Source organism: Oncorhynchus kisutch, linkage group LG19 (assembly GCF_002021735.2).
Source record: "Oncorhynchus kisutch isolate 150728-3 linkage group LG19, Okis_V2, whole genome shotgun sequence".
In the NCBI taxonomy this organism is placed as follows: Eukaryota; Metazoa; Chordata; class Actinopteri; order Salmoniformes; family Salmonidae; genus Oncorhynchus; species Oncorhynchus kisutch.
The window spans coordinates 59,238,781-59,265,346 of NC_034192.2; the positions used below are offsets into that span (position 1 = coordinate 59,238,781).

At 44.4% G+C, this 26,566-nt stretch overlaps 1 protein-coding gene across 2 annotated transcripts in view; it reads left to right on the forward strand.

Moving 5' to 3' along the window:
• The window catches only part of LOC109878333 (histone-lysine N-methyltransferase, H3 lysine-36 and H4 lysine-20 specific), a 73,086-nt gene extending 46,817 nt beyond the window's left edge, over positions 1–26,269 (forward strand). The window contains exons 7-20 of one of the 2 annotated variants that reach the window (XM_031797962.1): positions 4,573–4,727; positions 4,816–5,010; positions 5,112–5,234; positions 5,427–5,550; positions 5,935–6,135; positions 7,900–8,079; positions 10,321–10,477; positions 13,778–13,983; positions 14,227–14,339; positions 14,881–15,150; positions 15,457–15,715; positions 16,234–16,340; positions 16,950–17,160; positions 22,488–25,066. In XM_031797962.1, coding sequence (XP_031653822.1) covers positions 4,573–4,727; positions 4,816–5,010; positions 5,112–5,234; positions 5,427–5,550; positions 5,935–6,135; positions 7,900–8,079; positions 10,321–10,477; positions 13,778–13,983; positions 14,227–14,339; positions 14,881–15,150; positions 15,457–15,715; positions 16,234–16,340; positions 16,950–17,160; positions 22,488–23,269 — 3,083 coding nt within the window. In that variant the 3' untranslated portion in view covers positions 23,270–25,066. Of the gene's footprint in view, positions 1–4,572; positions 4,728–4,815; positions 5,011–5,111; positions 5,235–5,426; positions 5,551–5,934; positions 6,136–7,899; positions 8,080–10,320; positions 10,478–13,777; positions 13,984–14,226; positions 14,340–14,880; positions 15,151–15,456; positions 15,716–16,233; positions 16,341–16,949; positions 17,161–22,487; positions 25,067–26,074 lie in introns of those variants that run through there. The other variant, XM_031797963.1, reaches the window with a different exon arrangement.
• Positions 26,270–26,566: the final 297 nt, after the last annotated feature.

Sequence of the window (26,566 nt, forward strand, 5' to 3'; positions counted from 1 at the left end):
AGGGAGAGTAGTTCCACAGGGAGAGAGTAGTTCCACAGGGAGAGTAGTTCCACAGGGAGAGTAGTTCCACAGGGGAGAGTAGTTCCACTGGGGAGAGTAGTTCCATAGGGAGAGTAGTTCCATAGGGAGAGTAATTCCATTGGTGAGAGTAGTTCCATTGGTGAGAGTAGTTCCATAGGGAGAGTAATTCCATTGATGAGAGTAGTTCCATTGGTGAGAGTAGTTCCATAGGGAGAGTAATTCCATTGGTGAGAGTGTTCCATAGGGAGAGTAGTTCCATTGGTGAGAGTAGTTCCATTGGTGAGAGTAGTTCCATGGTGAGAGTAGTTCATTGGTGAGAGTAGTTCCATTGGTGAGAGTAGTAGTTCCATTGGGAGAGTAGTTCCATGGGGAGAGTAGTTCCATTGGGGAGAGTAGTTCCATTGGGGAGAGTAGTTCCATTGGGGAGAGTAGTTCCATTGGTGAGAGTAGTTCCACAGGGAGAGTAGTTCCATTAGTGAGAGTAGTTCCATTGGTGAGAGTAGTTCCATTGGTGAGAGTAGTTCCATTGGTGAGAGTAGTTCCATTGGTGAGAGTAGTTCCATTGGTGAGAGTAGTTCCATTGGTGAGAGTAGTTCCATAGGGAGAGTAGTTCCATAGGGAGAGTATCTCCATAGGTGAGAGTAGTTCCATAGGTGAGAGTAGTTCCATAGGTGAGAGTAGTTCCATAGGTGAGAGTAGTTCCATAGGTGAGAGTAGTTCCATAGGGAGAGTAGTTCCATAGGGAGAGTAGTTCCATAGGTGAGAGTAGTTCCACAGGTGAGAGTAGTTCCATAGGGAGAGTAGTTCCACAGGGAGAGTAGTTCCACAGGGAGAGTAGTTCCACTGGGGAGAGTAGTTCCACTGGGGAGAGTAGTTCCACAGGGAGAGTAGTTCCACTGGGGAGAGTAGTTCCATAGGTGAGAGTAGTTCCACTGGGGAGAGTAGTTCCACTGAGGAGAGTAGTTCCATAGGGGAGAGTAGTTCCATTGGTGAGAGTAGTTCCATAGGGAGAGTAGTTCCATAGGGAGAGTAGTTCCATTGGTGAGAGTAGTTCCATTGGTGAGAGTAGTTCCATTGGTGAGAGTAGTTCCATAGGGAGAGTAATTCCATTGATGAGAGTAGTTCCATTGGTGAGAGTAGTTCCATTGGTGAGAGTAGTTCCATAGGTGAGAGTAGTTCCATAGGGAGAGTAATTCCATTGGTGAGAGTAGTTCCATAGGGAGAGTAGTTCCATTGGTGAGAGTAGTTCCATAGGTGAGAGTAGTTCCATAGGCGAGAGTAGTTCCATTGGGGAGAGTAGTTCCATTGGGGAGAGTAGTTCCATTGGGGAGAGTAGTTCCATTGGGGAGAGTAGTTCCATTGGGGAGAGTAGTTCCATTGGGGAGAGTAGTTCCATTGGTGAGAGTAGTTCCACAGGGAGAGTAGTTCCATAGGGAGAGTAATTCCATTGGTGAGAGTAGTTCCATTGGTGAGAGTAGTTCCATTGGTGAGAGTAATTCCATTGATGAGAGTAGTTCCATTGGTGAGAGTAGTTCCATAGGGAGAGTAATTCCATTGGTGAGAGTAGTTCCATTGTTGAGAGTAGTTCCATTGGTGAGAGTAGTTCCATTGGTGAGAGTTTCATAGGGAGAGTAATTCCATTGATGAGAGTAGTTCCATTGGTGAGAGTAGTTCCATTGTTGAGAGTAGTTCCATTGGTGAGAGTAGTTCCATTGGTGAGAGTAGTTCCATAGGTGAGAGTAATTCCATTGATGAGAGTAGTTCCATTGGTGAGAGTAGTTCCATTGGTGAGAAGTAGTTCCATTGGTGAGAGTAGTTCCATAGGGAGAGTAATTCCATTGGTGAGAGTAGTTCCATAGGGAGAGTAGTTCCATTGGTGAGAGTAGTTCCATAGGGGAGAGTAGTTCCATAGGTTAGAGTAGTTCCATTGGGGAGAGTAGTTTCCATTGGGGAGAGTAGTACCATTGGGGAGAGTAGTTCCATTGGGGAGAGTAGTTCCATTGGGGAGAGTAGTTCCATTGGGGAGAGTAGTTCCATTGGGGAGAGTAGTTCCATTGGGGAGAGTAGTTACATTGGGGAGAGTAGTTACATTGTTGAGAGTAGTTCCACAGGGAGAGTAGTTCCATTGGTGAGAGTAGTTCCATTGGTGAGAGTAGTTCCATTGGTGAGAGTAGTTCCATAGGGAGAGTAGTTCCATTGGTGCGAGTAGTTCCATAGGGGAGAGTAGTTCCACAGGGAGAGTAGTTCCACAGGGAGAGTAGTTCCACAGGGAGAGTAGTTCCACAGGGAGAGTAGTTCCACAGGGGAGAGCAGTTCCACAGGGAGAGCAGTTCCACAGGGAGAGCAGTTCCACAGGGAGAGCAGTTCCACAGGGAGAGTAGTTCCACTGGGGAGAGTAGTTCCACTGGGGAGAGTAGTTCCACTGGGGAGAGTAGTTCCATTGGTGAGAGTAGTTCCATAGGGAGAGTAGTTCCATTTGTGAGAGTAGTTCCATAGGGAGAGTAGTTCCATTGGTGAGAGTAGTTCCATTGGTGAGAGTAGTTCCATAGGGAGAGTAGTTCCATTGGGGAGAGTAGTTCCATTGGGGAGAGCAGTTCCATTGGGGAGAGTAGTTCCATTGGTGAGAGTAGTTCCATTGGTGAGAGTAGTTCCATTGGTGAGAGTAGTTCCACAGGGAGAGTAGTTCCACAGGGAGAGTAGTTCCACAGGGAGAGTAGTTCCATTGGTGAGAGTAGTTCCATAGGGGAGAGTAGTTCCATAGGGGAGAGTAGTTCCATTGGGGAGAGTAGTTCCATTGGTGAGAGTAGTTCCATTGGTGAGAGTAGTTCCACAGGGAGAGTAGTTCCATAGGGAGAGTAGTTCCATTGGGAGAGTAGTTCCATTGGGGAAAGGAGTTCCATTGGTGAGAGTAGTTCCATTGGTGAGAGTAGTTCCATTGTGAGAGTAGTTCCATTGGTGAGAGTAGTTCCATAGGGAGAGTAGTTCCACACTGAGAGTAGTTCCACAGGGAGAGTAGTTCCACAGGGAGAGTAGTTCCACAGGGAGAGTAGTTCCATTGGTGAGAGTAGTTCCATAGGGGAGAGTAGTTCCATAGGGGAGAGTAGTTCCATTGGGGAGAGTAGTTCCATTGGTGAGAGTAGTTCCATTGGTGAGAGTAGTTCCACAGGGAGAGTAGTTCCATAGGGAGAGTAGTTCCATTGGGAGAGTAGTTCCATTGGGGAAAGGAGTTCCATTGGTGAGAGTAGTTCCATTGGTGAGAGTAGTTCCATTGGTGAGAGTAGTTCCATTGGTGAGAGTAGTTCCATAGGGAGAGTAGTTCCACACTGAGAGTAGTTCCACAGGGAGAGTAGTTCCACAGGGAGAGTAGTTCCACAGGGAGAGTAGTTCCACTGGGGAGAGTAGTTCCACTGGGGAGAGTAGTTCCACTGGGGAGAGTAGTTCCACTGGGGAGAGTAGTTCCACTGGGGAAAGTAGTTCCACTGGGGAGAGTAGTTCCACTGGGGAGAGTAGTTCCACTGGGGAGAGTAGTTCCACTGGTGAGAGTAGTTCCACTGGGGAGAGTAGTTCCATTGGTGAGAGTAGTTCCATTGGTGAGAGTAGTTCCATAGGGAGAGTAATTCCATTGGTGATAGTAGTTCCATAGGGAGAGTAGTTCCATTGGTGAGAGTAGTTCCATAGGTGAGAGTAGTTCCATAGGTGAGAGTAGTTCCATAGGGGAGAGTAGTTCCATTGGGGAGAGTAGTACCATTGGTGAGAGTAGTTCCATAGGGAGAGTAGTTCCATTGGTGAGAGTAGTTCCATAGGGAGAGTAGTTCCATTGGTGAGAGTAGTTCCATTGGTGAGAGTAGTTCCATTGGTGAGAGTAGTTCCATTGGTGAGAGTAGTTCCATTGGTGAGAGTAGTTCCATTGGGGAGAGTAGTTCCACAGGGAGAGTAGTTCTATTGGTGAGAGTAGTTCCATTGGTGAGAGTAGTTCCATTGGTGAGAGTAGTTCCATAGGGAGAGTAGTTCCATTGGTGAGAGTAGTTCCATAGGGGAGAGTAGTTCCATTGGGGAGAGTAGTTCCATAGGGAGAGTAGTTCCATTGGTGAGAGTAGTTCCATTGGTGAGAGTAGTTCCATTGGGGAGAGTAGTTCCATTGGGAGAGTAGTTCCATAGGGGAGAGTAGTTCCATAGGGGAGAGTAGTTCCATTGGGGAGAGTAGTTCCATTGGGGAGAGTAGTTCCATTGGGAGAGTAGTTCCATTGGTGAGAGTAGTTCCACAGGGGAGAGTAGTTCCACAGGGGAGAGTAGTTCCACAGGGGAGAGTAGTTCCACAGGGGAGAGTAGTTCCATAGGGGAGAGTAGTTCCATTGGGGAGAGTAGTTCCATTGGGGAGAGTAGTTCCATAGGGGAGAATAGTTCCATTGGGAGAGTAGTTCCATTGGGAGAGTACTGTTGTTCTGTAGGGAAAGTAGATATTTTGGTAAAGTAGTTATGATAATGAAAACAAATCCTCATATTTTCATATACAGTAGATTTGTGGTATTTAAATGTCTGTTCATTCCCCAGCCCCAGTATCCCTGGAGAGGAAGAGGCCAAGGAAGCCATCTCACAAGGTCCTGGAATGCACCATAGAAGAAGTGTCACTCAGTCCTCCAAAGAAGAAGGAGTTGAAGAAGCAGAGTGGACAGACAGAGGAGAAGACAGAAGTCGGGGACACTCAGGTAAGGCTGAATGAACTAATCAACAGCCATATTAACACAACTATACTGCTACAGTACCACTCTGAAACGGATCTCATTTCTATGACAGGATAAGTCTGTCAAGAAAGAAGTGCCTGTATCCAGTGTGACAACTCCAGAGAGCATGGTTTCTCTGCAGGCGTCCTCTCCTGCCCGGCCCTCTAGCCCTACGGTGCTCCTCACCCCCAAGGAAGAGACCGAGAAGATCAGTCCTGGGGTGGGAGGAGAGGGCCACACCAACGGAGAGAGATCACCCAAACCTGAGGTATAGTTGTACCAGTACTGTAAAACAGGATCCTAAGCCCCCACACCTTAACCAATATGCGGTGTAATAACTTATGTAATAAAACCTCTCCTCTCCTCCAGGTGTTCTCTCCTGGTCTGAATGACAGTTTCTCCCTACCCGGTGAAGGGTCCCTGGTCTCCAGCACTAAGAAGAACACAGCAGAGAAAGGAGGAGCTGCGTCCATGAAGGAGAATGTCTGTCAGGTAGGTCAACCAACAACATGCCACAACATTTCTATTTTGTGGAGGCAGAAACAGTCAAAGAAGCTCTATAAACCTTGATTTCCAGGCTTTCATCACATTAGTTTAGAAATAGATGTTTCCCAATAGCCGAGTGATGAATGAGATTTGAGAGTATCGTAATACAAAATATCTGTGTGTGTGTGTGTCTTGCAGGTGTGTGAGAGGACAGGTGAGCTGCTGCTGTGTGAGGGCCAGTGCTGTGGGGCGTTCCACCTGCAGTGTATCAGCCTATCAGAAGCCCCCAGAGGGAAGTTTATCTGTAGTGAATGCACTATAGGTGAGTCTCTACCTATACACCTGTCTGTACATTTACATTTCAGTCATATAGCAGACGCTCTTATCCAAGCAATTAGGGTTGAATGCCTTGCTCAAGGGCACAGATGTTTCACCTAGTCAGCTCGCGATTCGAACCAGCAACCTTTCGGTTGCTAGGCTACCTGGCACCATACAGGAGCCATATAAACCTGGTGCAGCCTCGCCTATACACACATTCACCTTGACTTAACACTGTGTTACTGAGTTCTTACACCTGTACAGTGATACGGCCATGCTCATAGACCATATCTCTGCATCTGACAGAGGTATTCTGTATCTACACCCACAATGTATGTACGCTGCTTTGGTGTATCACAAAGCTCAGAGTGTATCCTTTCCATTGCAGGGATCCACACGTGCTTTGTGTGTAAGAAGTCTGGCGACGGTGTGAAGAGGTGCATGGTGCCTGTATGTGGGAAGTTCTACCACAACGAGTGTATCCTGAAACACACACCCACCCAGCCCCAGAATAAAGGGGTTCGCTGCTCCCTCCACGTCTGTCTGTCCTGCCACATCACCAACCCCCTCAACTCCTGCACTTCTAAAAGTAGGTTCCAGTTCCACTCTGCTATGATAGAACCAGAGAGGTAAAGTAGAATTCATTTCTTCCTGGTACAAGACCTTCTATTTGTGCACTAATAACTCAATAGGATCTCTGTGGGTCTCGTCGTAAAGATTTGTCATTTAACTTTTATAATGTATGACCTTTTATTGTGGTATAAACACAACCAGTCATAATGTTTTCATCTGATTGTCAAGAGGCGAAAGAAACGCACACCTATTTAGGCGAGGTGCTGACTAGCGGAGTGGAACACTTCAAAGTAAAGGAGAGCCGCACACTCTAGGAGCAACAAAATATTTTATGTTGAACGTTTTCGACAAGCTGTCTTCATCAGGGTTCATCTGATTGTCAAACAATCATTTCAAAGGTCTCCTTTATTAGGCTGCCCGTTCATCCTCTCTGCTGCCCATTCATCCTCTCTGCTGCCCGTTCATCCTCTCTGCTGCCCGTTCATCCTCTCTGCTGCCCGTTCATCCTCTCTGCTGCCCATTCATCCTCTCTGCTGCCCATTCATCCTCTCTGCTGCCCATTCATCCTCTCTGCTGCCCATTCATCCTCTCTGCTGCCCATTCATCCTCTCTGCTGCCCGTTCAGTATTTCCAGCCTCCAAACAGTGATGAATATTACACCAAAAAGGGTAATGACATTTGGCGATTGTCATTAGGCCAGATTTTATGCGTCCCCTGCTGTCCGAGCGTGTCGCTGTATCAGCAAATTATTTCTGCCTTAACAAAATGTCAGTGTTCTCGTCGAAACACGTTGCGTTTTTGCAGCGGAGGCTAAACCACCTGTTTTTCAAGTCCATTCCATAATTGTTAATTCCTCTGACATATGATAAATAGTGGTATTGAAGGCCTCCAGCTTTCTGGACATTTTGTTTGAATTATTGTGATAGGCTCATGTACCGCACCGTGTTACTTCCCCCCCGGACAGAGGAGAAATAGATCTACACTGTAGGTTCTGTTTACAATTGGAAGTGGCACGGTTAGAGTCGATTTGAATGTGATTTTTTTATGGGATGGGAAAACGATTGCTACAGTAGAATTGAAACGTATCAAGTAGGGTGAAAACCTGTAATGTGATTTGGAGGACTAAGATTAGCTACAAACATTACTGCAGGTCTGTTTGTCTGGGATGGGATCCTAGATTCTAACATGGCTGTAGAGATGCTTCTCTGGGATGGGATCCTAGATTCTAACATGGCTGTAGAGATGCTTGTCTGGGATGGGATCCTAGATTCTAACATGGCTGTAGAGATGCTTGTCTGGGATGGGATCCTAGATTCTAACATGGCTGTAGAGATGCTTGTCTGGGATGGGATCCTAGATTCTAACATGGCTGTAGAGATGCTTCTCTGGGATGGGATCCTAGATTCTAACATGGCTGTAGAGATGCTTGTCTGAGATGGGATCCTAGATTCTAACATGGCTGTAGAGATGCTTCTCTGGGATGGGATCCTAGATTCTAACATGGCTGTAGAGATGCTTGTCTGGGATGGGATCCTAGATTCTAACATGGCTGTAGAGATGCTTCTCTGGGATGGGATCCTAGATTCTAACATGGCTGTAGAGATGCTTCTCTGGGATGGGATCCTAGATTCTAACATGGCTGTAGAGATGCTTCTCTGGGATGGGATCCTAGATTCTAACATGGCTGTAGAGATGCTTCTCTGGGATGGGATCCTAGATTCTAACATGGCTGTAGAGATGCTTGGTGTTTTGTTGTTTTTGACCTGTATTCCTCTTCTAGGTCGTCTGACCCGCTGCGTGCGTTGCCCTGTGGCGTACCACGCTAATGACTACTGTATGGCGGCGGGCAGCGTAGTCCTGGCCAACAACAGCTTCCTGTGTCCCAACCACTTCATTCCCCGCAAGAACTACAAGAACCATGAACACATCAACGTCAGCTGGTGCTTTGTCTGCTCAGAAGGTTGGTGACTGGTTGGGTTGCTGTTAATGTTTTAGTTTAGTTTAGTTTACTAATTCGACCATTTTTAAAAAAAAATAAAAAAAACATAGATAAAACTTGAAAAAGCCATACATGCACATGAATGAAACCATGGAGGATAACACACAATAAAGTCTGGGACTTATTTCCTTTGTGGTCCTCTTGAGACAAGCTGGCTAGACAAGATGGCTAGACAAGATGGCTAGACAAGATGGCTGGACAAGATGGCTGGACAAGATGGCTAGACAAGATGGCTGGACAAGATGGCTGGACAAGATGGCTAGACAAGATGGCTGGACAAGATGGCTAGACAAGATGGCTGGACAAGATGGCTAGACAAGATGGCTGGACAAGATGGCTAGACAAGATGGCTGGACAAGATGGCTGGACAAGATGGCTAGACAAGATGGCTGGACAAGATGGCTGGACAAGATGGCTGGACAAGATGGCTGGACAAGATGGAACACAGTATAGCAGTGAAATAATAAAACCAAAACAGAGAAGAAGAACATCTATCTCATCCTTCCAGTTATTATTCATATGGGCACCGAAGACATCAAACATAGATTTACTTTATGTTTAAAGCTGCCTAGAGAGGATGTTGTTTTTATAGGCAGAGGCAACTCATTCCAGTCTGAGGCTCCAGTATACAAGTGTCACACCCTGACCTTAGTTTTCTTTGTTATTTTAGTTAGGTCAGGGTGTGACATGGGTGATGTATGTGTTTTGTCTTGTCTAGGTTTTTTTTTATGTTTATGGGGGTGTTTCCTATCTAGGTGTTTTTGTAAGTCTATGGTTGCCTAGATTGGTTCTCAATTAGAGGCAGCTGTCTATCGTTGTCTCTGATTGGGAACCATATTTAGGCATCCATATTCTTTGGGTATTTTGTGGGTGATTGTTCCTGTTTCCAGTGTTCCTATGTGTTAGTGTTCACGTTACGGGACTGTTTCGTCTTCGTTCCTTTCTGTCGGTTTATTGTTTTTGTTCGGTGTTTAAGTATCCCCATTTAAATATGGATTATCATCACGCTGTATTTTGGTCCTCCTCTCTTTCACCCGAAGACAGTCGTGGCAACAAGAGAGTGCCTTTCCCCGCATTACTCCTGAACCCGTATAAGCACACATCAGAAACACCTGATCTGGTGCTGTGATTGTGTGCATCCCAACACGAGGAAAGTCATCACTTAGATATCTGGGCGCAGGACCATAAATACTCCTGGAAACCAAACCTAGTCTAATCTGGGACACCATAGCCTCAAACAGTCAGACAGTTTAGTTCCTGAAAGCAGCTCCTGCCTATGTGAGTATGTGGACTCACCTTCAATACTACCCTGATCAGCTTATTCTGGGCTATCTGGAGCTTCCCCCTTCATACATTTAGATAAGCCCCCAAACCAGGAAGTACTAGCATAGTCAAAATGGCATTGAATGGGGGCAGTAGCTAGCACTTTCATGGAGTCCTTATCAAGCAGCTTGGACTTTCTATCCAAAAACCCTAGCACCTTATTGGCCATGTTCACACCTCCCAAGCTTCCATCACGGATACATCCCAAGTAGCTAACAGAGGTTTTAGTAGACAGCACCTCACCCCCTAACTCCACTCTGATTTCAGACGACCTACACAATTTAGGTCTGGATCCAAAAATAATTTTTCCCTAAGTGCAGAGATAGCTTATTATCTCCAAGTCATTTGCTAATGGTAGTAAGCTATGTGCTAAGTATTCTCTCCAACATAGTTTTACTTTTGTGAGACACCAGAAGTGTATAGTCATCCGCATAAAGGAAAAGACGGCAAGAACGAGCATCTTTCATATCGTTAATATACAATAAAAACAGCAGAGGTCCAAGCACGCTCCCCTGCGGAACGCCACAACTCATTGGTTTTGCCTGAGACAGTGAACCATTAACCTCTACTACTTGCTCCCTTCTTGATGAATTGGACTTGATTGGTTGGTTGATTGAGTGTTGTCAGTGTTGCAGAGTCCATTATGCAAGGAGGAAGGAACCCGTGTACAAATGGGGTGGTATTGTTATTAGAAGTAGAGTAATAACAGGAGTAGGAGTGTGGTGGAAATCATATGTGGAGGACCTACGCTCCTCACAGAGTTAAAAAGATTGAAGTGAAACAAAGTGAAAAGAAGCATTCAGCCTCGGGTCCTGAGGTCATTGGGTCAGATCTGGTTGACTAGGTGTTTGAGCTGCACCTTCTCCTTTCTCCCTGCAGGGGGCAGTCTGTTGTGCTGCGAGTCTTGTCCTGCTGCCTTCCACCAAGAATGTCTGAACATCGAGATGCCCGAGGGGAGCTGGTTCTGCAACGACTGCAAGGCTGGGAAGAAACCACACTTCAAGGACATCCTCTGGGTTAAAGTGGGAAGATACAAGTAAGAAACTCTATTCTGTAGAAATAGTATCCATGCTTTTGGTCAGAACCAACTGAGTCACACTTTGATCCCATTTCAACATATAAAAAAAAGTAGCTCGAGAGCAGAACCTGAAACCCAGTCGTGTTGTTATTGATCAGAATCTCTATCTGTGTGTATAATCTGCATCTACACTGAGTATACCAAACATAAGGAACATCTTCCTAACATTGAGTTGCCGACACACCGGCAGTCATGAGTCATGACCGCACTAAAATTCTATGTGACCATTGAGTCACGGTAATCTCCTCTTATGCGCTCTGAACATGCGTTGGTAGTACTCAAATTGATAATTATCATCAGGTTGCTAATGGGCTGGTACTCAGGGCTCTTATTGTCCCTCCATCAGGTCCTAATGGCCTGGTACTCAGGGCTCTATTGTCCCTCCATCAGGTTGGTAATAGCCTGGTACTCAGGGCTCTATTGTCCCTCCATCAGGTTGGTAATAGCCTGGTACTCAGGGCTCTATTGTCCCTCCATCAGGTTGGTAATAGCCTGGTACTCAGGGCTCTATTGTCCCTCCATCAGGTTGGTAATAGCCTGGTACTCAGGGCTCTATTGTCCCTCCATCAGGTCCTAATGGCCTGGTACTCAGGGCTCTATTGTCCCTCCATCAGGTTCTAATGGTCTGGTACTCAGGGCTCTATTGTCGCTCCATCAGGTTATTGTTTCAAAGCCAAACACAACAAAATGGACAATGCTTTCTATGGTGATGATTCATTCAAAACAACCATATGCATATTAGAGTTGATGCATATTCAAAGGACTAACCTTGAAGATGAAGAAGGGGAGATTTATTTTTATTTTTATAATGATTGTGCCGTTATGCAATATATATCCTACTGCAAATAAATTAATCAATAGGTTGAAACCGAGTAGAAAAACATGAAACCAAATTGATTTTAAGATGTCTTTGGTACATAATTAGTCTAGTCTATACTGTAGTAATGCCTCTGAGTGTAGACTGTGTTATTATGCATGGTTACCTTACCTTATGCTACGTTTCAAATGTTCTATTCATGAGTCTGGGCCTAGGCGATGCTGTTGGCTCAATGATTGTGTGGGGCGGCTAAGCCTACAGTTACACTGAAATTAGATTTTGAATAGCCTGGTAATAGGTAATTTATTAATAGGCTGACACATTACCTTTTAGCTACAAGATGTCTCACCACCTTGCGTTTCTATTTCCTCCCCTCCTTCATTCCTTTCTTCAGCACGCAGAGAGAGAGTGAAATATGTTTCGTTGTGAAAACATGTTACTGTGGATGTTCCTGAACAGATTTCACCTGGTTTCTCAAATGAAACACAGGGTAGCTGCAGGAACAGGGTTGGAAAGCACATAACATACACAGAGTTTGGGCGGAATATCACCTGTTGGGCAGCAGCGGCTGCATGTTCCTCAACCTGTGGTTGATACAGGAGGTTAATATAGTAAGTAGCCTACCTGGTGGGAAAGGCCTCCATTCGCTATATGAGTGCATGTGGACAACACTTATTTTTTACCTTGCCCCTGTTCCTGCCCCTTTGATAATGGGACGGTCTAAATCGAAAAAAAACCAATATTACATTTATTAGTAAAGACAAGATTAAATTGAAAATAGTCTGATGGTGTAACGATTCTCCTCTTCGTCTGAGGAAGAGTAGTCAAGATTGGACCAACACGCAGCGTGGTAAGTGTCCATGTTAATATTTTAATATAACAGAACACGAAACAAAAATAACAACGAGAATGTAAGAAACAAAACAGTCCAGTCAGGTGACACAACACAGAAAATAACTACCCACAAACACAGGTGGGAACAGGCTACCTAAAGTATGGTTCTCAATCAGAAACAACGATTGACAACTGCCTCTGATTGGGAACGATACCAGGCCAAACACATAGAAGTACAAAACATAGAATGCCCACCCCATTTCACGCCCTGACCAAACCAAAATAGAGACATAAAAAAAGGGAACTAAGGTCAGGACGTGACAGATGGGTAAAAACCTGATGACTTGATGAGAGAACAGCGTATGCAGTCTGAGGTAAGGGACAGATCACACGCTTTATTTGACTACTTTCTCAAATCGTCAATAGTCACGTCATGCAGACTATATCTTTTGATTTCTACGAAATTCTAAGGTTTGTATCATTCACAGCTAAAGTTGCCAAATAACTGTAAATCTAGTGTATAGGGCCTGTTCGAAATAATTACGTTTACGTTTGACATAGCCAGTTCATATGAGCACGCGCACCGGAATGGGGAAAAATATCCTATTTTATTCAGCCATGTTCAATTATTATATATTTTTCTTACTATAAAATCATATAATGTAAAATAATGGCACGGGACTTATAAACAATATCTTGTCTGCTAAATGAACAAGCCTATAGCCTATGGCATGGAGCATAGCCAGATAACATACAGTACGCCAATTTCATATCCTGTTCTTCTGAAATCTTTAGATCTGCCTAAAATAAATAAAGGAGGTACTGTGATGGTGTGTATTAAAGGGATTTATTCTACTTTAAAAAAATATATATTATTTAACCAGGCAAGTCAGTTTATTTTCAATGACAGCCTAGGAACAGTGGGTTAACTGCCTGTTCAGGGGCAACGACAGATTTGTACCTTGTCAGCTCAGGGATTTGAACTTGCAACCTTTCGGTTACTAGTCCAACGCTTTAACCACTAGGCTACCCTGCCGCCCCCTGTAAATGTAAATGTTCCAAAGTCACATCAGCAGGTTTGGTTGCTTGGAGATGCTAAACATGTTTATGTTAATTAGCGGTAAATTACCGTGAGTCCGCCAGTCTTTTGCATGACAATAACCAGCTGACAAAATGTCAGATGCTGGCCCATGTTGACTTCGATGCTTCCCACATTTGTGTCAAGTTGGCTGGATGTCCTTTGGGTGGTGAACCATTCTTGATACACGCGGGAAACTGTTGAATGTGAAAAACACAGCAGCGTTGCAGTTCTTCACACATCTGTGTGCCTGGCACCTCCTACCATACCCCGTTCAAAGTATTAAATATTTTGTCTTGCCCATTCACCCTCTGAATGGCAACACATACACAATCCATTTCTCAATTGTCTCTAGGCTTAAAAATCCTTCTTTAACCTGTCTCCTCTTCTTCAACATCAATAAGGGAGCATAGGCTGACCAGGTGAATCTAGGTGAAAGCTATGTCACGGAAAGAGCAGGTGTTCTTAATGTTTTTGTATAATCAGTGTATAATGTAAAAATCTGTATCTCCTCTCCTTTGTTCATCAGGTGGTGGCCTGCGGAGGTGTGTCTTCCTAAGAACGTCCCAGAGAACATCCTCCGTATGAAACACGAGGTGGGGGAGTTCCCCGTTCAGTTCTTTGGTTCTAAGGACTACGCCTGGACTTACCAGGCCCGAGTCTTCCCTTACATGGAGGGAGATGCCAACAACAAGGACAAGATGGGGAAGGGTTGTGACGCCATCTACAAGAAAGGTTAGAAAGAAACCTCCTTTACCTAGTTATAATAGAATATATGAAAACAAAATACTTCATTTTTAGAAAGAAATACCAAAGAATCATTCCTATTTAGTGTATAAAAATGACTTTTTGCACCTTCTAAATGTTTTCTTCAAGTCTTAAACAATAGATGTTTCCAGCCACCATATGGCAGGGCTGAAAGTTTGCAATTTGAGATGTATTAGCTAGTTGACAATGCTAACTTCCGTTTCCTCTCAGCTCTGAATGAAGCTGCTGAGCGGTTCAAAGCTCTTCAGGATGAGAAGGAGATGAGACAGCTTCAGGAGGACAGGAGGAACGACAAGAAACCTCCTCCCTACAGACACATCAAGGTACTGTCCCTTTAAACCTCCTCCCTACAGACACATCAAGGTACTGTCCCTTTAAACCTCCTCCCTACAGACACATCAAGGTACTGTCCCTTTAAACCTCCTCCCTACAGACACATCAAGGTACTGTCTCTTTAAACCTCCACCCTACAGACACATCAAGGTACTGTCCCTTTTAACCTCCTCCCTACAGACATATCAAGGTACTGTCTCTTTAAACCTCCTCCCTACAGACACATCAAGGTACTGTCCCTTTAAACCTCCTCCCTACAGACACATCAAGGTACTGTCCCTTTTAACCTCCTCCCTACAGACATATCAAGGTACTGTCTCTTTAAACCTCCTCCCTACAGACACATCACGGTCCTGTCTTGTATGCCCTGTCTGTCCCTCTCTTTGGTCCCTATTTGACTTGTCCTGCTACAGCTTCTCTCATGTTTGATGATTGAATAGTACCTCAGTATTTTCACTCAAATCTCCCTTTGAGATCTATGCATAATTCACGCAGAAGTCTGACTTGCATCCGCTTAATTCTTCCCCTCAGGTGAACCGACCAATCGGCAAGGTCCAGATCATCACGGCGGACCTATCGGAGGTGCCGCGCTGTAACTGCAAGGCGTCTGATGAGAACCCGTGTGGCATGGACTCAGAGTGTATCAACCGCATGTTGATGTATGAGTGCCACCCTCAGGTGTGTTTGGCAGGGGAGAGGTGTCTGAACCAGAGTTACACCAAGAGACAGTACACCCAGGTGGAGATCTTCAGAACCTTATCACGAGGCTGGGGGCTACGGGGCGTCTCCGACATCAAGAAGGTACAAACTACAACACAAAACAGTTCCCCTTGTGTTTCTGTTTTTTTTAGAGAACCATTCCTCCTTGTCCCCGCTACGGATCTGCACTGCTGCCTACATAATTGCCCCTGGTGGGATAAATCAAGTATTTTCAATTAAAATCAATTCCAAGGACCTTTTCACCCGATTTGTTCTTTGTTTGTGTCTGTTTTAAGATGTGGACTTACAGTAGTATATTTAGCCTCCATGCAGCTTTGTCTGTGATGTAAAAGGTGTTGTGTATCTGCTGGATTATAACCTGAGTCTCTGCTCTCCTCTCTCTCTCAGGGTGCATTTGTGAATGAGTACGTGGGGGAGGTGATAGACGAGGAGGAGTGCAGAGCCAGGATCAAACATGCTCAAGAGAACGACATCTGTAACTTCTACATGCTCACTCTGGACAAGGACCGGATCATAGACGCTGGACCCAAGGGGAACCAGGCGAGGTTCATGAATCACTGCTGCCAGCCCAACTGTGAGACCCAGAAGTGGACAGTAAACGGAGACACCAGGGTGGGGCTCTTTGCCCTGGAGGACATCCCCAAAGGTCAGAGGAAGTACTAACAAACCTACTGGAGCCTGGTCCCATTTCTGTTACTATCTCCTGGAGCCTGGTACCATTTCTGTTACTATCTCCTGGAGCCTGGTACCATTTCTGTTACCAACTCCTGGAGCCTGGTACCATTTCTGTTACCAACTCCTGGAGCCTGGTTCCATTTCTGTTACCAACTCCTGGAGCCTGGTTCCATTTCTGTTACCAACTCCTGGAGCCTGGTTCCATTTCTGTTACCAACTCCTGGAGCCTGGTTCCATTTCTGTTACCAACTCCTGGAGCCTGGTTCCATTTCTGTTACCAACTCCACTTCAGGCACTAGGCCTAGTGACAAAAAGTGTCTTTGTAATTTGTAAAGATTCAGACGGTAACTGTGAAGAAACACGACATAAGAAACAAACCTAATTGTTCCTTAATTATGGACAATGATATCAACTCTGTTGGCCTAATTAGAATAGGAATACATCTACCTGTACAGTACTTGGCTGTGTATTTCTTACATTTCTGAGCAGGTGTGGAGCTGACCTTCAACTACAACCTGGAGTGTCTTGGTAACGGGAAGACCGTGTGTAAATGTGGAGCGTCCAACTGCTCTGGGTTCCTGGGGGTTCGACCGAAGGTAAGGCTCTGAGACTGAAGAATGTCAACATGCAAAACATTTTCATAAAAAATGTTACTTGTCTACTAGACATTCGTATATAGAGGAATGTAACGTACGTGCTTTTAGTTGTTTACTGTGTGATGAAGATGAGTTTTACTATAAAAAGTAAAGGTAGACTGGGGAATATAGCAGTCTAAAGGTAGACTGGGGAATATAGCAGTCTAAAGGTAGACTGGGGAATATAGCAGTCTAAAGGTAGACTGGGGAATATAGCAGTCTAAAGGTAGACTGGGGAATATAGCAGTCTAAAGGTAGACTGGGGAATATAGCAGTCTAAAGGTAGACTGGGGAATATAGCAGTCTAAAGGTAGACTGGGGAATATAGCAGTCTAAAGGTAGACTGGGGAATATAGCAGTCTAAAGGTAGACTGGGGAAATAGCAGTCTAAAGGTAGACTGGGGAATATAGCAGTCTAAAGGTAGACTGGGGAATATAGCAGTCTAAAGGTAGACTGGGGAATATAGCAGTCTAAAGGTAGACTGGGGAATATAGCAGTCTAAAGGTAGACTGGGGAATATAGCAGTCTAAAGTAATGACCTGTGTGTGTGTGTGTGTCTTGTCTCCCAGAACCAGCCATCTAAAGCACGGGAAGGAAGGGAACTAAAGGAGGGCAAGAAGAAGGTTCTGGTGAAGAGGAAGCCTCAGCAGGAGGTGACGAAGGAGAGGGAGGACGAGTGTTTCAGCTGTGGGGACGGAGGACAGATCGTGTCCTGTAAGAAGACAGGATGTCCCAAGGTCTACCACGCAGACTGTCTCAACCTGGCCAAGAGACCTGCAGGTGAGTGAAGGGGCGAGAAACCACCTCCCCCATGAAGGCTCTTTGACCCAAAATGGCTGTTATATTATGTGTGATTATGAATGGGACTTGCCTAAGAGGTTGTTGTCTGTAGATGATTTTGTCCTTTGAATTCATCAGCAAGGGATTTGGACATGTGGGGGGAGGGGGGTGTAACTTCCCACTGGGCACACAGCATCATTTCAACATGAATAATTGGGTAATATTTGGTTGAGAGGTTGGATCAATGAGATTACCACCGACTGTATATTCAGCCACTCATAAAGACAGCCAAAATTTAGTTGAATTTCCAATTTGGTATTTTATTAGGATCCCCATTGGCTGTTGCAAAAGCAGTAGCTACTCTTCCTGGAGTCCAACACAAAGCATGAAACATGACGTAATACAGAACAAGACCAGCTCAAGGACAGAATTACATACATTTCAAACTATCACTATGCTGTCAACCATCTAAAAGTACAATTGAATTCCAATGGAAAAACAATGTCTGGTTTTTGGTTGAGTTGTCACCCAAATGTCTATCATTGCACTTTCAACCATTTTAAAAGCCCAGAAAAGATCAAATGTCAGATATGTTGTTTATTTATACAACAGATTATTGTGTTATCACATTGCTTCATCTAATAGCACAACCAAATGACCTGGATTACAGTTAAGATTGCATTAAAAGTACATAGTGCAGTGACCAATGCTTTTTGAGATTCTGGTCAGTTTACTACAGGTATTGTGACGATCTCCACAGCCCTGCGATGACCTATGCATGCTACCTGGGACATTTACACCGTATAAGATTACATAAGTAGATAATAGTTAGAGTAATCTTAAAATGTGGCCATGAATGTGTTACTCAGTTTAAGGTAGAATTATTTATTTGTTTTACATTAGCCTTAAAGAGATTCTCCGGTACTTTTGATTATTCTTTAGCCAATTGTTTTTGAAATTAGCGCTCAACTCGAAAGTGGGCCCCAAACAATTTGCGTACTATGTTTCAAATGTGCAGATATGCGCACCATGTCGTTGTTCTCTCGCTCTACTGTATGTGGGTCTCGCTATCTGTCACTCCAATGGCGAGGGGCTGGAGATATGCGCACCATGTCGTTGTTCTCTCGCTCTACTGTATGTGGGTCTCGCTATCTGTCACTCCAATGGCGAGGGGCTGGAGATATGCGCACCATGTCGTTGTTCTCTCGCTCTACTGTATGTGGGTCTCGCTATCTGTCACTCCAATGGCGAGGGGCTGGAGATATGCGCACCATGTCGTTGTTCTCTCGCTCTACTGTATGTGGGTCTCGCTATCTGTCACTCCAATGGCGAGGGGCTGGAGATATGCGCACCATGTCGTTGTTCTCTCGCTCTACTGTATGTGGGTCTCGCTATCTGTCACTCCAATGGCGAGGGGCTGGAGATATGCGCACCATGTCGTTGTTCTCTCGCTCTACTGTATGTGGGTCTCGCTATCTGTCACTCCAATGGCGAGGGGCTGGAGATATGCGCACCATGTCGTTGTTCTCTCGCTCTACTGTATGTGGGTCTCGCTATCTGTCACTCCAATGGCGAGGGGCTGGAGATATGCGCACCATGTCGTTGTTCTCTCGCTCTACTGTATGTGGGTCTCGCTATCTGTCACTCCAATGGCGAGGGGCTGGAGATATGCGCACCATGTCGTTGTTCTCTCGCTCTACTGTATGTGGGTCTCGCTATCTGTCACTCCAATGGCGAGGGGCTGGAGATATGCGCACCATGTCGTTGTTCTCTCGCTCTACTGTATGTGGGTCTCGCTATCTGTCACTCCAATGGCGAGGGGCTGGAGATATGCGCACCATGTCGTTGTTCTCTCGCTCTACTGTATGTGGGTCTCGCTATCTGTCACTCCAATGGCGAGGGGCTGGAGATATGCGCACCATGTCGTTGTTCTCTCGCTCTACTGTATGTGGGTCTCGCTATCTGTCACTCCAATGGCGAGGGGCTGGAGATATGCGCACCATGTCGTTGTTCTCTCGCTCTACTGTATGTGGGTCTCGCTATCTGTCACTCCAATGGCGAGGGGCTGGAGATATGTGGCTGATACTCTAATTGCTAGGGGGCTGGCCCAAGTGAGGGGAAATGGCACTGCACAGCTTCCATAAAACGGTTGCATTCAAGCTCGGGATTTTGTAGTTAATTAATAGATTATGCATGAATGAACTACTCATTGACACATCCAGCCCAAAGTGTGAGGTTTAAAAAATACTTACCGGAGCATGTCTTTAACTTCAGGCTATACTGTGTTACAAAAGTAGGCTTAATATTAAATTGTGTTTGGTTGTCATCTCAACCAAATATCAACATTTGAAGGAGATGTATCTTCTGCTTGGAATGTTCCATCTGAGCCACAGACTTATCCCATTCTTTAACTTTTATTTTTGATTGAATTGGAGACTTGAATCCAACATATAATTTGTTTACTTGTCGACAAGTTAATAGGCTATTTATTGTATTTCAAAAATTATATTGAAATGTGTTTGGTTGTCAACGCAACCAAATATCAACATTTGAAGGAGATTTATCTTCAGCTTGGATAGTTCCATCTGTACCACAGACTTAGTCTGGTTTAATTATTTAATTTAGATTTTTGGTTGACATGGAGATCGGAATCCAACATTTCAACTGTTAATTTGTAGACTAACTGGAATTACAGCCAGACTAAGTCAGTGGCCAAGATGGAAAAATCTAAGCAGAAGACGGTGCAATTGGAAATTATTTAGACCCCTTGACTTTTTCCACATTTCGTGACGTTACAGCCTTATTCTAAAATGTATTAAATAAATAGAAATCCTCAATCTACACACAATACCCCATAATGACATCACAATACCCCATAATGACAAAGCAAAAACAGTGCAATGTATTACAAGTAAAAAACTGATATCACATCTCCATAAGTATTTAGACCCTTCTCAAGATCCTCTCAAGCTCAGCCTAGAGTCTTCTTGGGTATGATGCTACAGGTTTGGCACACCTGTATTTGGGGAGTTTCTCCGGTTCTTCTCTGCAGATCCTCTCAAGCTCAGCCTCGAGTCTTCTTGGGTATGATGCTACAGGTTTGGCACACCTGTATTTGGGGAGTTTCTCTGGTTCTTCTCTGCAGGTCCTCTCAAGCTCAGCCTCGAGTCTTCTTGGGTATGATTCTACAGGTTTGGCACACCTGTATTTGGGGAGTTTCTCCCATTCTTCTCTGCAGATCCTCTCAAGCTGTGTCAGGTTGGATGGGGAGCATTGCTGCACAGCTATTTTCAGGTCTCTCCAGAGATGTTAGATCGATTTCAAGTTCGGGCTCTGGCTGGGCCACTGGAGGACATTCAGAGAATTGTTCTGACGCCACTCCGGCATTGTCTTAGCTGCGTGCTTAGGGTCGTTATCTTGTTGGAAGGTGAACCTTCGCCACAGTCTGAGGTCATGAGCGCTCTGGAGCAGGTTTTCATCAACGATCTCTGTACTTTGCTCAGTTCATCGTCCCTCAATCCTGACTAGTCTCCCAGTCCCTGCTGCTGAAAAACATACACACAGAATAATGCTGCCACCACCATCCTTCACCGTAGGGATGGTGATAGGTTTCCTGCAGACGTGACACTTGGCATTTAGGACAAGGGTTTCATCAGACCAGAGAATCTTGTTTCTCATGGTCTGAGAGTCATTTAGGTGCCTTTTGGGAAACTCCAAGTGGGCTGTCATGTGCCTTTTACTGAGGAGTGGCTTCCGTCTGGCCACTCTACCATAAAGGCCTGGTTGGTGGAGTGTTGCAGACAAAGAGTTCTCCCATCTCCACAGAGGAACTCTGGAGCTCTGTCACAGTGACCATCGGGTTCTTGGTCACCTCCCTAACCAAGGCCCTTCTCCCCTGAATGCTTAGTTTGGCTGGCGGCCAGGTCTAGGAAGAGTCTTGGGGGTTCCAAACATCTTCCATTTAAGAATGATGGAGGCCACTGTGTTTTTGGGGACCTTCAATGCTGCAGACATGTTTTGGTCCCCTTCCCCAGAACTGTGCATCGACACAATCCTGTCTTGGAGCTCTACGGACAATTCCTTCAACCTCATGGCTTGTTTTTTGCTCTGACATGCACTGTCAACTGTGGGGCCTTATATGGACAGGTGTGTGCCTTTCCAAATCATGTCCAATCAATTTGAATTTACCACAGGTGGACTCCAATCAAGTTGTAGAAACATCTCAAGGATGATCAATGGAAATAGGATGCACCTGAGCTCAATTTCGAGTCTCATATCAAAGGGTCTGAATATGTATGTAAATAAGGTATTTCATTTTAATTTGTTTTATACAGTTGGTAAATAAACAACTGTTTTTGCTTTGTCGTTATAGGGTATTGTGTGTAGATTAATTTAATAAATTGTAGAATAAGGCTGTAATATTTTCCAAATGCACTGTACATCTCCTCCTTCAAATGTTGATATTTGGTTCCGTTGACAACCAAACACAATTCATCATCACTAAATATCATTAAATATTAAATCAACCAGGGCTTGAAACACCATGGCTTTTGTATTGTCTATTTTTAGTTGAAACCTTGGTTGAATTTAAACAATGTCTGTTGATGACTTCCCGAATGCTATACAGTCCTAAATAGTATCATCGAGGATATAGTGATAATGGTCACATTTTAATTTGCTCTGTTAAACCTACCGTTTGGAATGACTTCGATAGCAACAGTGAATCTATTTTGTTGTTAAGTGGAGATCTTTCTTAAGATCATTATCACGATAGCACATTGGTAATAGTCAGTGACAAACAACATAGCTGGGTTTGGTTAAAACCCTGGATGAGAAACCAAAGGGAGGCTGTAGATAAAACAATTCTCCAGTAGGAGGTGCTGCCGGGCCTATAGGTTTTTTTTCTTTGGATAGTTGCTATAACGTTGAAGAGCTGACGTTGTACAGGTACAAATTCAACATATTTTATACAAGGTTTGTCTATGTTGAAATGTGGTTACCATGATGACATAATCCTGTGGATGAAATGTCACCCTGAAAACAACATTTTTCATTGACTACTTTTTTCAAATCCAATGTATTTTCTACATAGATTCCACATCACAATAAGCTAATAAATTACGCTGAAACAATGTTGATTCAACCAGATTGTGTCCAGTGTGTTAGATTGATTTAGTACATCGGAGAAGGAAAGAACTTGTAGTAGTAGTTTTAGCTTTTGTTCAATCCTCAAAGCTGGAGTTTCCTGAAGGATTGTAAGGATCTGTACTACATGAATGTGTCTGGTGATCTCTGCTGTAGCAGTGATTCTGTGTCTGTATTCTAAGGCCGTTGGGAGTGTCCCTGGCACCAGTGTGACATCTGCGGTCATGAGGCAGCCTCCTTCTGTGAGATGTGTCCCAGCTCCTTCTGCACGCAGCACCGTGAGGGCTTGCTCTTCATCTCTAAGATAGACGGGCGGCTCGCCTGCAACGATCACGACCCCTGTGGACCCGAGCCCCTGGAACCCGGGGAGATCAGGGAGTACGTACCTCCTGGGGGCATGCCACTCCCCCACCTCCTCACCCACCCCCAGGGTCAGGTCCCACCCAGGCCTGGTTCCACCACTGCTGGTTCTATCCCCTCCACAGTTGCCCCAGGCCTGGCCCAGGACTCGCTACTGCCCCCTACAGGGAGCCTGTTCCTCAACACCTCCCAGACCTCCAACACTTTCTCATACGGACCCCCTAGCAGTCCCTACATGTCTGATAGTCAAATACTGCACTTCTCCCCTCCTTCTCCCCCCTCCTCCTACAAGGACGAGAAAGAGGAGGAGGATGGAGAGCTGGAAGACGGACAGGTGGGTGGGATAGAAGAGGACGAGGAGGAGGAAGAAGGAGAGGAAGAAGAGGAAGGTGAGGACGAGGAGGAAGAAGAGGCAATGGAGGTATTTGAGGAGGAGGAGGAAGAAGATGAGCAGTATGAGGGCGGACTAGGAGAAGAGGAGGAGGAAGGGGGAGATGTGTATGATACCTGGGGGGACTACATGGAGGAGGAGCCAGATGATGAGGGGGAGGTAGAGGGAGAGGAGGAGGAGGAGTGGGGGAGGGTGGAGGACGAAGAGAAATGAACTCCGTTTTCATCCCTCCCCCTTGTCTTCCATTCCTTCTTAGATCTATCCATCTCTACGAAAATACTGTTTCTAGCTCTCATCTCACTAGAGTGACATTCAGATAGACAGACAATGAGAGACAGAGAGAGAAAGACAGAGAGAGAGAGAGAGAGAGAGATTGTCCTGGTGGTACCAAGTGAATTGCGAAGCTGCCTTTGTGTTCATACTGCATAGCCTTCCTATCCCCAGCACAGCACAGCATAGCACAGTGTGGACTGGACTGGACTAACGTTGTGTAAGGGATAGGAAGTGGTGCTAATGGGCTGGGAGGACTGCTCTGGTCAGCCTCTGGTCCTTCCGTTGATATGTTATTAGTGTCTGCTCTGGTCAGCCTCTGGTCCTTCTGTTGATATGTTATTAGTGTCTGCTCTGGTCAGCCTCTGGTCCTTCTGTTGATATGTTATTAGTGTCTGCTCTGGTCCTTCTGTTGATATGTTATTAGTGTCTGGTGCTGTTTTTCTTCCTCTCAAAAAAGTTGTTTACATTTTTGTTCTTGCTTATTTTTTTTACAATTGGAAAACAAAACAGGATGGGCAACCTCACTCAGCCACACCCTGCCTAGACCGGCCATGTTGCAAAATACAAATACATGTTATTCAGTCATTTCATCCACACTGCTTACACATGGCAACTAACCTCTTTGATTCCTAACTCTAAAATAGAACTTGGTTATATTTGAGACACTCGATGCGCTCCAAGTCCCACATCTCTCATATCCTTTTTGGTTTTCATGAAGATACAACCCAACATGGTTGAAAGGAGAAACCTGGAGATATTAATGAAAGACAGCTAGGTTGCCCTTTTTATCTGTGGATTATTGGTTGGAATGGAGAGACACACAATGGGACCACATGCATGGGCTCCTGAGTGGTGCAGCGGTCTGAGGCACTGCATCTCAGTGCTAGAGGCGTCACTACAGACACCCTGGTTCCAATCCAGTCTGTATTACATCCAGCCGTGATTGGGAGTCCCATAGGGCGGCGCACAATTGGCCCAGCATCGTCCGGGTTCGGCCGGTGTAGGCCGTCATTGTAAATAAGAATTTGTTCTTAACTGACTTGCCTAGTTAAATAAAGGTTACATTTTCTTTTCTTTAACAAAATGATCAGGTAAAATAACAACCCACTGTTCATCTCCCAGGACAAACCGCTAACAGCAGCTATCTAGCTTATTGTCCATGAATGTTTCATGTGTGTTTCAACCTGGCCCCAAATGAATATAGTTGGATCACAGTTGGTTTTGTTATTTTAACCTGTGTGTCATGGCGTCTAGTTCGAATAGACAAAATCAACACACGCAGAGTCAGTGTAGCCATGGCGTTAGATTTAGGAGCTCGACCAGTTATCAAGAATAATCAACGATATGCTCTCAATGATCACTGATTTTAAAAAGCCATAACCAACTACTGGTTTGGACTTATAACATTGTTACAAATCAGCCCAATGTTGAAATCTAAAGTGCATCTCTCGTGAACGGTGAAGAAAACCCTTTTTGTCTACTGCAAAAGATTGTTGATAAAACTCTCAAAATCCCTGATTTTAAGATCACAGATTGTTTGTTCATTACATTAAGATGTTTATGGCTGGACAAACAGAAACATTCCAAGAGTTCAGAACATCACTCCTGTTAGTTGTGCGCACATCAATGTTTTGACCTTCATTTATGGCTTGTGTTACTGTTCCATCCACAGAATTAGAAGGAAATGAAACACATTCTAGTTCTATGATTCCATCATTAAAAGTCATTCAACAGTCACATCTGGCATGAGAATGTCTATTGTCTGTTTGGGAGCTGACACAATGTATATTTTGAGTGAAAGTGATGTATGTTTGAGTGCACGCACGTGTCTGCTGTTATAGAATCAAGCAATACTAGTCATGTATTAACTCATGGCCTAAAGAACAGTGCTTTTAGACTTTTTAAAGTAGAGTTTTATACCTCTGAATTGAGTGTTGTGGTGCTGTAAACATTTTAACAAAAAACCCTTAGTATAGACTCTTCATCGTCTGGCTGGAAGGCTGGTTGCTTGCATCACTAAAAGTCAGTTAACTGAAGAGCCAAGCAGAATGTCTCATGTTCTCTGTCATAACTAATGTTGATTCATCGGGCAGCTTTTCCAACAGGGTGGTTTATCCATCACTCTGAAGCTGTGACGTGTCCTGAAACATCTGTACATTTTTAGAAAGGTTGTTCTGAGACCTTCAGTTCATAACTTTTGTGTAATGTTCTGCTGTATATGTTCTGCATTCAAACATGTAGCAGCACACTTCCCAACGCACAAAACACACGGGTCCATTTTATTTGGTTGCTGGTTATGGTTCAATTCCATGAAATAACAATCCTTCCCATGAGTCTCATCCAACGTTTTTGAAATGAGAACAATTTGCTACATTTTCATGAATTTTTGAATTGGTTAAATTGATGTTTAGAATTAGAATGTCAACTATGAGAATCACTGGACAATTGGCCTGACAATATCTAACATTCAGCCTTTTATAACAATCAATTGGGTCCAACACATATCAACTAAATGAGAAAATGATGTACTGAATTCCCAAACAGAAGCACTACCATTTTTACATGGCTTGCCCATCAATGTGTCAACAACAAATCTTTCTGCCTCACCCTTGACCATCTGGGGCAGATAAATAGATGTTTTTTTTTTGTTGGCTAGTTTTGTATTTCTCAAACCAATATTATCTTTTTTTCTAATGTTTAGATTTTTTTCCATTGTGTGTTTTGTGATGATGTTTATGCCAACAGGTCTACTTCGAAGAGTTCTCTGGCCCCTCCTGTTTTTTTTAGAGAGAACTGAAACACAACCATAGATTTTCTGAAGAAACGGGGGATATGTTTATTGATGCCATATAGAGAAGACTCATGAACTGAACTGAACTGAACTGTACTGTACTCCTTTGTGTATAATAAATATTATAAGTAAAGTTTTACAATAGAAAATGTTGTTCTTGTCATTTTTTTAAATCACTCACCAGTTGTCCACTTTCAAAAGAATATTTACTTATTACCTTATTTTACAATGATTATGAAATGAATCAAAGGAGACGTGTCATAAACGTTCCACTCGGTGGCGAACAAGTCATGGTCATACAACTGGCTCAGCGCAACGATGATAGATATACTGACAAGATGCAGATTTCTCCGCCATAACAATGGGAGTCGTTGTAAATGAAGCGACAGGACGTGCTGTCTAGCTCCCGCCTATCCTTTCTTTGTATTGGAAACATCTCATTTGAG